Here is a 17709-nt window from a genome sequence, read left to right as displayed (position 1 = left end):
CAGTGAGCCTTAGGTGATCCATACCAGAAAAAAGGCCCACAAGACCTCCCTGATCTTTTGGAGATGCTCTGACCCAGTCATCAAGCCATCGGAATTTGACCCTTGTCACAGTGTCTCAGATTCTTACCCTTGTCCATTTTGTCCTGCGTTTGACACACCACCTCCAAGAACTGACTGTTCACTTGCTGCCAGTATTTTTCACCTGTGTGTGTGTGTGTGTGTGTGGTCTAGTCACTAGTCACTAGTCTAACAGTAAATCTGTGCAGTGTTAGTGACCTCTTGTGTCAGAAGCTGCTGTCTGCAGTATGATTTAGCTCACTGTACGGGGAGCACGAGGGACACCGAAGATGTTTGAGCCTAGCACTGGTTGGCCTGTAAATTATGCAGCTCACGAGTTGCATTGTGAACTCCTTTGTGAAACGACATGGTATAGCCTACCTCTTTGTCAGAGATGGCCTTTCCTGTCACTCACTCACACAAAAGTTACCCACCAGCTTGAGCACATTGCCGTGTAAGCCGATATGACTTTTTCCCCCCCCCATGACTCAAGCCTGGTCAAGTGATCTCGTAAACGAGCCGTAACTCAACCCTGCAGCGGCGATTAAATAAGAAGGCAGCCAGGGCTTGGGGCTTGGGGCTTGGGGCTTGCTAGCTAACTAGCGCGGACGCCTCAACTTCTTGGCGCGCGCGCACGCTATGCTTTCTGTTGCCATGGAGACGAGCTCGCACACAAAAAAGTGCACTGCAGCGGTGGAGAAAGTCGCCAGTGGCTACGTGGGTACTGACCTGGCTACTGGCCACAGCTGGACAGGACATAGGGTAAGTGTTATTCTGTTGACCATAATCAAAATACCCAACTGGGCAATTTAAGTTGTGCCTCAGAAGACTCGTCCGAGTCTGTAAGTGGCTATTCCTGGCTCTTCTGTCAGTGTTTATGCTGTGAATGTTGGAGCCTGTATAGCTACGTTAGCTAGCTAGGATAGCTTTTTGTCCTGAGCATTTCCACAGGTCGGTAACTTTTTAAAGCTGGCTATCTAGGTAGCTAAGATCTTTTGTTTTGTTGAATTCACTTTATTATGATCTTAAATCTCCTATTTATGATTTAATCATAGCTACCAAATGAGTCGCCTTTTATTAGACTATTAAGACTCCTGATTGTCTTTTCCTATTAGTGCAACATATTTCCCAAATAGCAGGGTATTCTGGGATTATGTGCCTCAGGCTAATATTGAACACCTTAAAAAGTTATTCTTATTTTTTTCTAAGTCAACAGGGCTGTTTAGACTTGTTAGTTAGACTTAATCCATTTGGGCCAATGACATTCATGTTCACACTGTCCCATGTTAGCTCAAGGCTCAACTACTTCATTACTGCATTGCTTCCTGTATCAACTGACCAGGCTCCGAATGGCAAGCATGGTGGCAGAGGGCCGGCTGGAAGTGTTGCAGATCTACCGACTACTTCAGTGTGTCAATGAGGGCAACAAGGTCCAGATAGAGAGACTGGTCAGTATGGGCGTGGATGATCTCATCAATCTCACGGAGCCGCGTGAGGGCAAGGGCGTTCTGCATTTGGCCTCGGTGGCCAACGATGCTGATATGGTGGAGTTCCTCATAGGTCAAGGTGCCCGTACTGATGTTCAGGACAAGCGAGGACGCACACCAGTGATGCTGGCCGCAGAGCTTGGACATGTTGGCGTAGTTGCTCTCCTGGCCAAGAACAATGCAGATATGAAGTTGACAGACGTTGAAGGGAAAGGTAGAGTGCCTGTTTCTGTTCTCGTCTCGAGTAAGAGTGTGTGGGTGTCTGTATATGTGTATATGGTGTCTCCCGACACCTTGAAAGTGGAACCCCTCTCAACACCTACCAATCGAAATATGTACAGCTAGCAGAGTCAAATATCAAACAGGTAAAACTTAGTACATTAGAGACATACTCATTACTTCCCAGTTTCTAACTTTTTCCAAAAGATATTTTGCATTCTTTACATGGGTATACATGATTTCTGTATAGTATATTTAATTCTATACAGCACAAGTCACTATAAGTCGCTATAGCCCTTCATAATCTGCTTTAATAAACAACTGTGTCAATCATGATTTAGGTAGGACAACTCCACAGGGTTATCCTTAATGCTTCTTCAGGCTCCACTGCTCCATGCCAAGCACTATCATAGGTGGAAAAGTGGTAGAGTAGACGGATGATCTAAGATAAAACCCTTGACATTTGACTTATTGAAACACACACTCTGTTCCACTGCTAAGATATTGATGAGGTTTCAAGCACTCAAATGAGACAGTAATTCCGTAGAGTCGCTCCAAAACTCCAATTAGTTCATCTGTCACATACTTCAACCATTGCCATGCCATCTGCAGGGATCGGACCTAACAGCGCACAGCATCCTCCCTTTGTGCAGGAAGATGGGCTCTGTCTAATTACAGATCAGGGCAGGGCCCAGCAAAGCTTGTCCGTAATCCGATCTTGAATTTGGCTGCTTTCCCAGGTGTGCTCTTCTACTCCGTCTGTCCCACTAAGAGACACATGCGCTGCCTGCAGGTGGCGCTGAACAGCATGGCTGACGTAAACAACGTGTCGCACGCGGGTGTGCCACTCCTCATGCAGGCCTGCGAAAACGCTCTGGAGTGTGAGGGCATGTGCCTCAGCCTGCTGGAGAGGGGGGCTGACCCCAATGCCACCAATCAGGTAGAGCAACCCAGGAGTGTGCGCTGTACAGACCCACCATGAGTAAGCAAAGGGGCAGCAAAAGGGAGGGGTCTGTGTCTATTGTGTCTCTTATTTTTATACACAAAAAGTGTGTAACAAATGGAAAACCCATTTATATTTGAGTAATAAGGTTAAGGTTGGGGAAAGGCGTGGGGTTATTGTTAATACATTGGTACTAATTAAGCCACATATATACTGCAAATGGAACACATGCCTGACATGCTTGACTTCATGTCCTGATATTGTGTATGCGATTTAATAATTTGATGGTTTTTAATTTAATTTTTTTTATATTTTGTTTCTATACAACATCTGAAATTAAAGAACTAAATCATTAGTTTTACAAAAAAACATCAATTTTGCAAACAGTTTCAGTGTTTTATTATGTATATAGAAAATTACATATTTTAGTTTTTAAAAAAAGCAGTGCCTTGTGTTAACAGCTCTCTGTTAACTTCCAAAACATATATCTGATTTCATCAAACTGAGATATATTTAGAAAAGCGTGATGTTGAATGTTGCCAGTACAGCCCAGCACTGAAGGGATTTTGCCCTTTTTGAGATCAAGATATTTTGTTGTGACAGCAAGGCATCTTACCGGATCATTATTTTAAGTTTCCCCCCTTTCTGACACACAAGTGCTGACAGCATGTAACTGTCCAATTTCTGTCAGCTGGAGAATGTTGAGGGAGGGAGTGCAGGTACCAAATGCACTTTGATAGCAGGTGTGTGAAAATGGACTCTTGGTGTATTTTTCTATTAGGTGACAGGTCGCACTGCTCTGATGGAGGCGGTGAAGGCAGGGGCAGCAGGGCTGGTGAGAGCCATTCTCAAAAGAGGGGCAAACGTGAACATGCTGGACACCAAGAAGTTCCACGCTGTTCACTTTGCAGCAGAAGCAGGCTACTTTGAAGTAAGAATAGAAGCACTGTATTTTGTTGCAGCAGTCATGTGCAAACAACAAACTTAGTGTTTCTCTCTTTTTGTGCAGTTTGAATTTTTAAATAGTAATGTGAGAATTGTGTTATGTTACTAGGTAACAGTCAGTGAAAGGTAGTACTTTGTGTTATGCCATTTAGCCTATTCTATCTCCAGATCATCCAGGTGCTGTCTGCATATGCAGCGGACATGGGAGGAGTGACAGCAGAGGGAAACACGGCTCTGCACTACGCTGCCCGTGGGGGCTTTGCTAACTGCTGCAGATTTTTGGCTCAGAGAGGTAACCTGCTTGAGTGATTTATAGCCCTGTCTTTTTATCCGAGGATGCTGTTTGCTTATCAGAGTGATTTAAAAAAAATGTTCTAATAGTATTAACTTCATTTGATAATGAATGTAAATTAAACAAACAAGAATCTAGAGGTGGATAAAGGTGGATTATACTAGCACTTTGTTGTCCAAACTGCTGTGGTAGTTTTTATATCATTGGCTGAACTGTTGTTCAATGAGGTTCCTGCAAAAGAGCTTCTATTGATCTTCATGCTAATTTGAATTTCTCACTGACTAAGTAAAATATGTCAGAATTTTATAAAAGCAAAAGCTTTGGGCTCATAATTGATCACATTAAATATCAGGATAATTTGCATTAGCAATGTCATTCAAATTATTGCTTCTTTATTCTCTTTTAGGTGCCATGAAATTTTTATAGCTTCAGCTTCAGTTCTTATATATGGTTCGTTTAAAGAACCAACTGAGAAAGAACAGTGCACATATCATAGGCTAAACTAGCAGACTAGCAGCAACTTAACCATCTACTTACTTACTCACATACATACTTTTTAATAGCTCTTGCAAAAATGTATAACATAGATTTTAAATCTTTCTCAAATATGCAAATGAAACAAAGACAACACTGCATGGTCAATATATTATAATCAGAGAAAATTCAAGCTATAGATTATATAGCTATAAATAAAGCTCTGTTGCTGACCATTTCTGTCTATTTACTATATCAGTTTTGCATCTACAAATTCATATAGTTAACTTGTTTTATCTTTTCGATTTGATTTTAGGATGCAACCCCAAACTGAAAAACCTGGAGGGTCTCTTGCCCCGTCAAATTGCAAAAGACTTGGGTCACAAGGCTTCATTAAAAGAGCTGAAGAGGGCTGAGCGCTTGCATGGGAAGTTTTTAAAAGGCTCAGGTGGCACTAACGAACCATGGGCACTGACCCTCCATGACTGGTCACATGAGCATGAGCCTGAGCTGCGAAAGGCCTTCGAAGCTGCTTCAGATGGAATTATTGGTATAGAAGTGGTCTCTAGGCAGACATTTGTCTCTGTTCTCCACAAGCTCAAAGCGCCTGTAGAGGATGAACATATCCAGAGAATCCTGCTTGCTCACGACAAGCGGAGGGAAGGACTGATTAACATCAATGAGTTCCTCAAAGGTCTCAGATACCTGCCCAAGATTTTTGTCATGGCCTCCTATGAACCTAGAAAAAAGAAAAGGGCTGCCAATGCAGGGAAGGCCAAGAAATCCAAGCTGAACCTTCCCATACCAATTTGCACAGTCCCACAAGAGCTAATCAACCGTCGTGATGATGGGGGTCCACCACATTTTATGATTGAGAACTACCACCTTCTTACGGACCCTAACCGATTTGACCGGGACCATCCACCAGGGCACCCAATAGAGGATGACTCAGCATGGTACATAGATAAACCAGAGAAGATCTACATAAACATCAACTACTGCGTTAAGACGGGGGATATTGAATCCCTGAAACTAGCCTTTAGTCAGAAAGTCCCTGTGGATGTGAAAGACCGGTTTTACAAGACACCGCTCATGACTGCTTGTGGAAGTGGGAATTACGAAGTGGCCAAAATTCTGCTTGACCTTGGGTAAGGTTAACTTTTACATTTATTACATTATGTAGAGCAAGCATTCCTATTAAGCTCACCACAATTTACATTGAAATATTTCTAGAGCACAAGAAATTAATTCCAGTAGCATAAGTGATGTAAAAATGAAATATTAATCTGTCATACATAAGAATATAACTTAATTTAAATGTTTTTGTCATTTAAAATAAAGATGTTTAAGAACACTCTTACGAGTATACACACCCCTATTCCAAATAAGCTCTCAACAATACATTTGATTAAAAATGATTGTTTATTTTAAGAAAACTTACTTAGAAATCACTGAAATACATTTTATTAGGAGGTAAAGATATAATAACAAGTAACCAAGCCGCTAAAATCTACCAACAGAGCCTTTAAAATTATTTTATACTTAGTAGACTGTAATTTAAACACATTTTGTCATGTAGTTTTAACTAGATGGATTTTCTACAGATATTAAAGGGGATGTGTGAGTATTCGAGTTTTTGTAGAAAGTTCTTTTATTGTTTAAAAATATTGTTGTCACCCTATGCCACCCTGGCAGATCTGCCCATTTCAGTATAACTACATTATAAAACAGAAAACTGTGTATTATATTTATAGTGCCGTTGTAATATTTGTATATTAAGTAAGTACTGATTAACTGAAATGTAAGCAAATGGCAGGGCCGATGTAAACGCACGTGATCAGTTCCATTGGACTCCACTACACCACGCATGCCATGCCGGACAACTTGACATCATTGAACTACTGGTGGAAGCCGGCGCTGCCATGGATGCACCAGCTCTCAATGGGGCCACGCCTTTAATGAGGGCTATCGAGAGCTGTAGACCCTGTTGTGTGGATTACCTCCTCAAGGCTGGGGCCACTGTTACTGCTGAGAATAAGACAGGTACAAAAAACTTTCACCACAATCAGTCGTCCTTGTAGCATCAAAGTACTATCACATTCACTATTCTTAAAGCCACTTTGTCAGTTTAAATGTTGACCTCTGTATAGTATCTAGTATAGTCTTCTGTATAGTATAGTAACTTCTTGCCAGCATCACAACCCAATCACTTTATTGACCTTAAAAAACTGTATCACCACATCCTCGCTCTACTGCCTTTACTGCAATGACGCAGCAAGAAAATCTCTCTGCCTTATAATCTCCCTACACGAGCAAACTCATTGCAGACACAAAGCATATATCACCGTTCCACTATCGAGTCTGTGCTTCCTCATCATAGTGGGGTGAAGCCACTCCGAGCTCCTGGAACTGTGATGTATTAAATCGTTGAGATTGATCAACTTTGGGCTCAACTGCCTTTGGAGTCAGAGACTTTTAATCTTTTAATTGCAGGGCAGAATTGCTTGGACATTGCCCGTGCTTTTTCGGACCTGAGGATTGTGGAGTTGATCCAGGCTAAGACTGACAGCCTCTCCAAGCCAAAGGACAACAAGAAGGACAAAGTTTCCAAAACACAGGGCAAACCCAGACCACCCACCGCTACATCCTCTAAAGATAAGGTATAAAACAGCATGTGTGACACAAATTTGTGGACACAAATTTTAATCCTAGGATAAAAGTAAACTGAGTAAACCGTTAAGTTTATTTAATAATGTGCCTCACTAAATAGCCACTTCTAAATAGATTACCTATGTGATAAGTAAATCTACATTCTTTTAAATTATATATTAATTATAAACTGAAGGAGTAAATACATTCTTTAGTTCAGATTCAAAAATGAATATTCCTGAAGATTTGCTGCACTGTAAAAAAAAAAAAAAATAATGTCAGGCTAACTTCAAACTCATTACGCATCATTTTTTAAGTGATCTCATCTTAATTTAGTCAAACTTTCTCCTAACATGTTTAGGTCTGCATCTCAATTTGATTAACAACACATTTCAAATGGATTCCTCCCTCTCAATTTGTTTACTGTTCATTTCCATCTGTAAGAAATAAACAGCCTCTTGACAATCAAGCAGTTTGACAGCATGCATCTGAAAGTAAATTCACGTAGAACTTTGTTTCTATGTAGCGGAAGTTTACAGCTCAGATTGGCACAAAGATCTTACTGCTTGTTTTTCACATGTGATGAGACCATAAGTTCAAATATCAGAAAGGCTTCAGTGCACCATTATGAAAAGTCTCCTAGTGTGTCGTCAAATGTTAGAGAGAGTCCTAGCCTACAAATGGAAAAAAACAGTAAACAAATTGAGAGGGGGCAGACACAGATAAACATCTCACAAAATATTTAAGCAATTTCAGCTGCAGCTGTTGGCCTGACAGATTTCTTTTTATAATAAGTTTGTTTGTCAAATTTTCCCCTTTTTCTCCCAATGTGGTACTAGCAATGCTCCTGGAACTAGGATGGGAAGAACTAAACACACTCCACTATATGTAAAGCTAGTCACTGCCTGTTTTCAAACTGCCGCCATTGCGGCATTGCCAGGCAGCCGACATTGTCTGAGGAAAGCGCTGGGTCCCAAGCTCAGCCACATAAGCTAACAGATGCCTGTGCTGGCAGACATCGCTTAAGAGTGATGAGGGGAGAGAGCACCATCCAGCACCACCATTTGTAAACCATCAGTTTAAAAATCAGTCAACTGTAGTAAAGTATACTACTGTAATGTACAGTGTAGAAGACACTTCTTAGGAATTTCAATGGGACCACAGTCTTTCATCTGTGGTTCCTAAATATGATGATGTTTAAGATGACTGACAGCTGGAGCCACTTAGGCTCTATTATGATAATGATTTTTTGGCTGGTGATTAATTACCACATCAGGAATTCTGAGTTATGATTAATTTATTGTTTTTTGGGACTACATTAGTGACTACATTAATGGTAAGATGAAGACTGTGTATTTGTTATCCTTTAGACATACTGAAATTAAGCTGCAAATGTCCTTGTTTGCATGGTTTATTTGCCTTATCTAATTCCCCACAGTGTTTGGCTGTAACACTGTTAGAATGTAAACTGAATGAAACTTAATGACTGTGCAAAAATCATGGTCATGGTCAGCTCAATCAGATTAAGCAAATTAACAGCTCTCAAGACTAATGTTTAATCAGCTGTGGTAACGTTCCTTAATAACTCTATGAAGGACACTTATCTACTGTACATTTACTCAAGGTAGTTTGTTACTTGACACACAAGTTGTAATTGATCTGTCCCAGTGTAGCCACAGCCTTACTGCCATCCACGCATTTACTCTGACAGTGTAAAAAAAGGCCAAAGCAAAGTGTTAGCAAATGAGAATGGAAGTGTCAGATTACCCCCCCCCCACACACACACACACACACACTCTCATTCAACTCCATGCTGCGTTTTGTGCTTGTTTTAGTGCGGCCTGACGCCATCTTGACTCCATGTCTTTCCAGTATCTTAATTCAGCATCTTTACAGCAGGGGGCGAGCTCAGCAGCAAAGACGGTGGTGAAGACAGACAGCGTGATCCTCCACAACACTCAGATTACCAGTGGAGCCCTCAACAACATGGACATTAGCTTTCATCCTAGAACGGTATGTTGGTTAGCTAGCAGATCGTTAGCATCTGTGTCTACACACTGCCATCAAAAGGTGTTTGCACATTGTCTGAATCCTGCACTAAATATTTGCGGTTTCCCAATTCCTGCACCCATATTGTAACTCACCCACTACCTCCCAAGATTGTCACAGGGGTCAGGCAGGTAGGCACCTCCCTTCGTCAGTGTTTCACTGAATTAATAAAGTCCCACTCGCCTCTAGGCTACCTATTATTTAACCAACTTCATAACTGTGATTATGAGACTCAAAAATTTGGTATTTGGTGTGAAATGTACTAATTATGGAATCTTTAGGGGTGAAAAACTTTCCCCTCCCCAGAAAATGCAATTGAATTAAAAAGTTCATTAGGATCAGAGATCTGTAACCAGTGTGAGTGCTCCAGTTAACAGTCAGTTAGAGTTGGGCCAGCCCTGTTCAATCTCAATTTAACCTTTAAATCAGAGTGAACTTGGCAGGCATATCCTGCCACAGTGAAGAGAGCTTCCTGAAGATCTTAGAAAAAAGAAGTTGTGGATGTCTATCAGCCTGGAAAAGTGTATATCAGTGTGAAAATGGTTACAACACCATTTCTAGCGCTCCATTGTGTATCGATCGTATATAATATGTGTACTGTCACTTTAAGAGACCCTCAAACAAGGAGCGCAGGCGCATTGTTGCACTGTGTAGTAACAGAGAGTGTTATGCTGAACTAGACAAAACAGAATTCCTGGAACCAGCTCATTTTACTTGTTTATTTCTGCAAGTAACACCTTCAAGCTTAGGTTCTTAAGTTCATGTTTGAACGCTTAAAAAAAAAAGCCACACAAGCAAGTTTAGCATGGTCATTGTCATAAATAGACATGATGAAGTAAAAAAAAAAAGATGTGAAAAACCCGCCGACGTGAGTGCAAGTCTCCATCTGTTTCACATGCTTATATTTTCACCTGCCAAAGCTCACTACTGTCTGGGTTGGAATGGAAGCCTAAAGAGGGGATGACTCCAAGCGTTACAAGTGATCTAGTACAATCGTACAATCAGAGACATCATATTTCATTGGAAAAGTTAATATTCATAAGAGTCAATGCCCTTCCAAAATAACTCCAAGAGCAGAGATTAAAATCATTCAACTGAACTGAGGCTGTAGGCCTCTCTTGCCTCAACTAAGGTCTGTGTTATTGACCCAAACATCAGAAAAACATTGGGCAAGAATGGGATCCATTGCTACCCAAAGAAGAATTTAAAATGCTTGTCAGGGCCTTCACTTTAGGGCCACAGCATTGTAGAGTTTGGTGTTTAGTGTCAGCCAACTGCAATTGCAAATGAATTGAATAATATAATAGAGGACGGAAAACACTAATTTCTGCAGGATCGTGTGCCCCCAGGAGTCGTATACTTTGACACCCCAGGCTTAAGCAAAATTCACTTTGGAAATCATAGGAGCTCTAAAAGTACTTTTGAACCTAAGGGCACTCCTGGTTACAACATTTTGCATCAACCAAATTTGAAACAATTAGCAGCACTAAAATACTATTGCCTGATACAGCAGTTCTGTGAATGAATGTTTGTAAGCTGTTGCTGTTTCAAGATAAGAGTCGCTGTATGTGTTTCAGGTGTGGGGTAAGCAACCGACCACCAGACAGCTGATGGAAAAGAAAGAGAAAAGAAGGCAGCGTTTCACCTACGAAGTGGACTTTGATGACTTCAAGATGCCTTTTAATAAGAACCTTCGGAAGAAGACACTGGAGCTGGCACAGACCTTTGAATAGAGCCAAGGGCCCATGGCCTCTATCTGTGATACTGAATCAGTTATGCTCACAATAGTGTGCATGTAATGGTGTCCATACATTAACACTGCTGGCTGAAAATCCGAGTCAAATTTTGCGATACTCTGTGAAAGACTTTTTCAACTGATTACGAATATCCTGGTAACAAGTGGTGTTCATCTCCAGAGAGAAATCTCCAGAAGTCATCACATGTTCCGTTATTACAGGAAAATCAGTACATACTCTTTTTTCTTTTGGTGCTCATTTAGGTGAAAGCAGCTATAGAGATTTCTGAAACGTCAAATACATTTATTTTTAATACTCTATATAGCAATTACAATCTGTTCTTATATGAATACACTGCAAAATACACTGTTCATAAATGTCTAACAGTGCCATATTTTCTGTACGCTCTACATTCTACAGTCAGTTTTAACCCCATATGTGACCAATGACAGATCGTGGTCTGGTGAGACCCCATGGCACAATTGGGTTGAAAACACTTTGACGCCCCAGGTCTTTGTACATATACATAATTACAGTTGTAATATATATAATAATAGTCAGTTTTTGTGTTGTGTTTTTTACAGTTTTAAAATGTTTTTCTCTCCCATTGTCAACATTGTCAATACTCATGCATCATTAAAGCAATATAATGGATACAACAGATTATTTTGACCTTTTGTTTCCACCCCTCCTTTATTTATTTCTTTTTTCTTTATTTTCTCCAAATAATTTCAAAATGTTTAATGTATATGATTTATCATAATCTAAGTGCAGTCTTTCTTTTTAAAAAAAGCTTTATAGGTTGATTCATTTCAGGTAATGAGTGAAGAAATGTCACATTCTTTTAAAGCAGCTTTATGGAAAATTGGTAGTTCTTGGTCCTGGGCTACCCTTACAGTTATGAAATGTAATTTAGTCTTTGAGTCACCCCTAAAGGATACACTTTGCACTTGCATTTGTGCACAAGCTGAGAGATACAGAACCATCACTGAAACTGATATAAGCATGTGGACTGATGCAGTACAGTAAAACTACAGGATTTTACATAAATATCCACCACAGTTACATAGTACAAAGTTATTATAAGGTAGAAAATGCTGCACAATGTTACTTCAATCCATTTTCATGTCATAACAAAGGTACAGTTTAAATGGTAGACATACACTAATTAACCATAGTATTGAAACCACCTGTCTAATATTGTGTAGGTCCTCTTTGTGCCACAAAACAGTGTTCATCTTGTTTTGCAATTCTTACAGATTCAGATCTGGGAAAACTGGAGGTGAACACCTTGAACTCTCTGTCATGTTTCTCAAACCATCCTTAAACAATTTGTGCAGTGTGGCAGGCTGCATTGTCCTGCTGAAAGAGGCCTCCACCACCGCCTTCACAAGCTTGTCTTCTTCCCATGGTGCAATCTGGTGCCATCTTTTCCCCAGATAAGAGAATATGACTTCCTTAGTAAATGCTTTTAGCAGTGTCGGCGTGGGCACTCTGACCAGTCTGCAGCTTCTTGGCTCCAGTCGCCACAAGCTGTGGTGTACTGTGTGTTCTGACACCTTTCTTTTGTGCTACCGTAGCTCTTCTGTGGGATCGGACCAGGCGAGAAAGCCTTCTCTCACCATTTGCATTAGTGAGCCTTGACCCAGACGCCAGTTCTCCAGTTGTCCTTTCCTTGGAGCACTTATCGTAGGTACTGACCACTGCATACTGGGAACACTCCACAAGAGCTGCCTGATGCTTTGGGGAGGTTCTGACCCAGTCACCTAGCCATCACAGTTTGGCTCCTGTCAAAGTGGCTCAGCTCCTGATGCTTCCTGCTTTTAACACATCACATTCAAGAACAGACTGTTCACTTGCTGCCTAACATATGCACCCCTGGACAGGAGCCACTGTTACCAGTATATCATTCTGCACGGGTGGCATTGAAGACGTCAACTTGATGCAAGCCATTTGAAAGATGAGTGCAGGACAAGAGAAGAATCATTCAGCAGCTTATTTGCTTTCTTTACAGTCTGTTGATTACAACACGGTATCAAAGAGCAGTGTTGCAGTTTTTGTGCAGTTTTCAAGCAATGCTCTTTCAAGCTTCTGTAAATACACATACTAGACTGGTACCTGATTAGACTTGCTCCTTCAGCCATCTCCTTTATCTTCTTTCTTATGATCTCTGACTGTATTTAGTATTATTACTATTTATTTATTTATTTATTAAACTCAGATTTGCAATCATTTGAGGCTTTGATTTAACAGATTAATATTTGTCTGGTCTTCTTACCTGACTGGTTTTAGAGAATTAGAGAAACTTAGTGCCCTCAAATATAAAAACGGATCAGTTTTGGTCACAGCCAGGGTCTAAGCTGGATTAACGTATGACGGAGAGGAATGGTATTTTTGGAAATTGCTGCTATCATGCCCTGTTGAATAAACAAACCTGAAAGGGATATTTGTTGTCTTGGGGAAAAAAAAAAGAAAAGGAACCCATTAAAAATCCCAGGACTGCCCGGTGGGTCCAAACATTTATTACACTTTTATTAATTAAAAATAAGTCATCACATTTGCATTGTACATTGTTAAAAGTAGAAGGTGTTTTGAGGAACCTTCACGGAACCTTTTGATTTTTCACCTTTTCTCAAATAGAAGAACCTCCAAAAGGTCCTAAAGAAACGCATACGTGTAACAGTGTAGGCGCAGTAGTTACAGAATAATAAGCTTTAAGGTGTCATAAAGCTTAGATTTTAAGTTTACTAACCCGCCAAAGCTTGCTGGTTTGTTTGGAAGGTATTTGGTTGAGGTTGCTGGCATGCAGCAGTGTTAGCTTGCTGGTACCAACATTCATATTTCGTTTTTCTTTACAAATGCAATTGAATAAGACGCCTGCACTGTTTTTTCCCCACCCTTTCACTTGTGACAACATTAGCACCTAATATTGAGTCTGTGTCCCTCCTTGTGCCTCCACAACAGATCTGACCCGTCGAGACATGGACTCCAAAAGACCTGTGATGGCTTCCTGTGGTACCTGGCACCAAGATGTTAGCAGCAGACCCTTTAAGTCCTGTAAGTTGTGGGATGAGGCCTTCATAGATCACATCAATAAGCTCTGTCGCCGGTTCACCACTTGTCCCTTCTTGGACCACTTTTGGTAGATCTTAACCACTGCATTGGAGATGTTCTGACCCAGTCTTCTAGGCATCACAATTTGACCCTTGTCAAATGTGTCAGGTTCCTATGCCTGTCCATATTTAATATATCCACCCCTTACCAGGTGTCACTGTAGATGAAGATGACCAATCAGTATTTTTCACTTGTCCAATATCAGTGACTGTTATGGCTGATTGGTGTGTATGTGGCTCTTTGCAAGGGTCTGGAGGAAAGTCTAGTGTAGGCCTGGAGTTACTTGGTGATTCTACAGATCAGAGACTACAGAGAAGACATCAGGCTAAATGTTACTGTAGTAAAGATTATGAATGTTTCACACACTTCTTAAGTCTTCAGGGGAAGATTAAGGCATATGGTGAAGATATGAGAGATGCTACGTGTGTGTGTGTTTTGGCACGTAGTGTGTCCTGTCTGCTTAGTGCTTTTTTTTTTTTTTTTTTTTTTTTTTGAAGAGAGCTGTACACACACCTCCTCCTTTGTCCTGTTTACCTGAGAACACAAGCAGCCGTGAAAGCTTTATTGAGCCTTCCTGGAACTCTCAACATGAGAAACTGAGTGGCTTTCTTTCCTCAGCCAAGAAATCCACCCTGAGAACCTCACCACTGTCCCAAAGCAGCATCAGTGGAGCCTTAAACTAATACAAATATCATTTTCACACAGTGTACCGTCAGCGAAAGCAGTAGTTCCAGTACACGGAGAGCTTTTCGGCCTGTATTTTTTATTATTATTATTTTTTTTTACTTTGTCACGTCCACGTGTGGTAAATGCGCCATTCTGCAGCACTCTAGGAGCCCGCTGTTCCTGCGGCCGGCCAGCAGGGGGCGCAGGTTGACGCCAAAATAATGGCTCGTTTAGGAGAGCCGGCCAGGCTCCTCTGGGGTTCTTGTCTTACAGCTAGCACATAGTATAGCAAAATGGCAGCCAGCACAACAGGGATTGTTTAGAGCTGCTGTCTGAATGCCTCGTGAGGCTGCACACAAGTGAACTCTAAACGTTAGGCAAGCCAAACATTATGCTCCACATTCACCATTTTATGTCGCGCACCATTTGCTGTAGGCCTTGTAGATTAATGGCGCTCCCAACAAACCATACCCCCCTGCCCCCCACCCCCAGAACAATCTTTAGACCAGAGGTCCAAAAATCAATAATGGTCCCCAGGCATGAGCAAACTAGCTTCTTGGAGACAACTAATTTACTGAGAGGCCGTCTAATGTCACATTCAAACAGTGTCAAATAACAAAGGATAAGGTATGTTAGAAATGTCAACAGTGCCATCTGAGGAACAGAGATAATGGCGTTGTCGAGCCGCGCAGCTAGAATCCGATTAAATGCCCCCCGGTCTGCTGATGCGAGGCTCTGCCACTGAATTAGATTGTTAGATTGCAGTGACTTCAAGGTCCGCTGGGTATAGTTACATAATCAAACAAATGGATGAAACCAGCGGCCACAAATCAGCCCCCATCCGAGCTCCTGATTCTCAGGTGTTTGCTCTGCTGGTGTTCAGCCGAGTGGATGTATGATATTTAGTGTACGACAGCCAACATGGCAATTACATGAGCCACGTTTACTGTCAGAAATGGGAGCTGAGTACAATTATATGTGTGTGTGTGTGTGTGGGGGGGGGGGGGTCGTAGCATCAGTGAGGGTGTTTTGAGTGTATTTGTAATGAAGAGATGCAGGAAGAGAAGTGTTGGATGAGCATAGAACACAAAGAGAGGCAGAGGGAGAGGGCGAGAGACACAGCGGTTGAGGGGAGCGCGTGCGGGTGAGTGCGTCAGAGAGGCTGAGGGAAAGAAAAGGAGTAGGCCGGGATGAATGAGAGCGGTAGTGTCGAAGCGAGCCCATTGGTGACACTCAGCCCTGTGGATGGGTCTAATGAGACGTAGAGAGCAGCACAGGGTGAGTCAGGGATGCAGAGCTAGAGGAAGAGTAGAGGAGGGGTGAAATTTTAATGAAATCAATGCAGGGCTGCTTCAGTGTAAACAAGGGCTGTGGGCAGCGCTGAAAATGATGTGTTTGCTTTCTCTGTGTGTGTGTGTGTGTGTGTGTGTGTGTGTGTGTGTGTGTGTAAAGGTGTGTGCTTCGGTTGCTTTAGTACATTATGGATTCTTTGTCAAGGCTGTATAAATCTTCTTATTTAAGGCCTCGCCAAGTCCTGTTGTGCTATGATGCTTGTGTTTTGGCCCTGTTGAAAAGATGTGCCTGTCCGCACTGTTTTCTGATGAAAGTCTTTCCTCACAGCACTGCAGTGCCTCAGCTGTACACACATACATAAACACACACACCTACACCAAGCTTACTCAGCATTGTTGCTCCCCTCCGGGGACTCGCAGGAGACGGAGTGCTCAGACCAGGCTGGACCCATCTCTCTCTTTCTCTCTCTCCCTCCCCCATGCCCTTCCCCTCTCTCTCTCAGCTGTGCTTTTTCAGCGTCTGAAGCAGCTCTGTCTCACTGCCAGCTATAGGAGAACAGCTAGGCCAGAGAAAACCAGGCTCCTTATCTCAGCCTGGCTGAACTGGGATCTGTCTGAGCTACCGCAAATCCAGCAACACTAAATGTAGGGGAAAGTGGGGAATGAATCGGCATGGGGTGAAATGTATCATGGAGCATATTTAAGTAGTTAAACAGGGACAAACAGAATATGCTTTTGGCCATCATTTCATATTGTGTTTACATCGATTTTCACCATAAGTTGAGAGATATTTTTCCAGGTTCAACCTAAAGACTGTTTTGGTACCGTAACAGTGACCACAGACATTATTTTAATCACCTTCCAACTAACCCTGTGGTGTGGAGGCTGTATTTCAGCCTAGGCTGACAAGCCAAAGAGCTTGTCTGGTTCAAATAATATATTTGAACTGTACTGAAGTAAATGTTCACAGCATTATACCAGACTATTTAGCAACTGTCACACATTATCCCACAATATGGTGTGGTGGCGTTATTCCAAAATGTGTGGAATGCTAATCTTGTTAATATACTGGCTGCTTTTAAATTATTTAGGGATGCACCGATATGGGATGAACAAATGTGATATGTGTACAATAACTGTGATAAAAACAAATGTGATAAAACACCTACAATAAATGTGACAAAACACCTACAGTAAATGTGATAAAACACCTACAGTAAATGTGATAAAACACCTACAGCAAATGTGATAAAACACCTACAGTAAATGTGATAAAACAAGTGTGATAAAACACCTATATTAAATGGGGTAAAACAAATGTGATAAAACATCCAATAAATGTAATAAAACAAATGTAATATAACACCTACAATACATGTGATCAAATAAATGTGATCAAACATGTCCAAAATGTGATAAAAGCTGTACAATAAATGTGATAAAACACCTACAGTAAATGTGATAGAAGAAATGTGATCAAATGTCCAAAAATGTGATAAAACACCTACAATACATGTGATATAATACCTACAATAAATGTGATAAAATGTGATCATACATGTGTAATAAATCTGATCAAACAAATGTAATAAACATGTCCAATAAATGTGATAAAACCTGTGCAATAAATGTTATAAAACAAGTGTAATAAAACCTGTGCAATAAATGTGATAAAACAAATGTGATAAAAGCTGTACAATAAATGTGCTAAAACATGTACTATACATGTGATAAAACAAATGTGATAAAAGCTGTACAATAAATGTGCTAAAACATGTACTATACA

The 17709-nt window shown here is 41.1% G+C and overlaps 1 protein-coding gene across 1 annotated transcript; it reads left to right on the top strand.

The window, feature by feature from the left end:
- Positions 1 to 761: 761 nt before the first annotated feature.
- ankef1a (ankyrin repeat and EF-hand domain containing 1a) lies at positions 762 to 11435 on the top strand. Its single transcript, XM_072695989.1, has 10 exons — positions 762 to 819; positions 1400 to 1758; positions 2504 to 2703; positions 3488 to 3637; positions 3820 to 3943; positions 4734 to 5565; positions 6234 to 6460; positions 6911 to 7077; positions 8963 to 9079; positions 10693 to 11435. Exons 2-10 carry the CDS (start codon positions 1407 to 1409, stop codon positions 10846 to 10848), a joined length of 2325 nt encoding a protein of 774 aa, XP_072552090.1. The 5' UTR covers positions 762 to 819; positions 1400 to 1406; the 3' UTR covers positions 10849 to 11435.
- Positions 11436 to 17709: the final 6274 nt, after the last annotated feature.

The sequence above is a fragment of the Salminus brasiliensis genome, chromosome 1 (genome assembly GCF_030463535.1).
Source record: "Salminus brasiliensis chromosome 1, fSalBra1.hap2, whole genome shotgun sequence".
In the NCBI taxonomy this organism is placed as follows: Eukaryota; Metazoa; Chordata; class Actinopteri; order Characiformes; family Bryconidae; genus Salminus; species Salminus brasiliensis.
Note: the sequence above shows the minus strand (reverse complement) of the source record. Positions and strands in the feature narration are given on the sequence as shown.

Excerpts from the sequence above, each read along its gene's own strand:
- ankef1a (XM_072695989.1), top strand. The coding sequence starts at position 1,407 with ATGGCAAGCATGGTGGCAGAGGGCCGGCTGGAAGTGTTGCAGATCTAC. Across the intron at positions 2,704-3,487 it reads ACCCCAATGCCACCAATCAG|GTGACAGGTCGCACTGCTCT; the intron begins GTAGAGCAACCC and ends TTTTTCTATTAG. Across the intron at positions 3,944-4,733 it reads CAGATTTTTGGCTCAGAGAG|GATGCAACCCCAAACTGAAA; the intron begins GTAACCTGCTTG and ends ATTTGATTTTAG.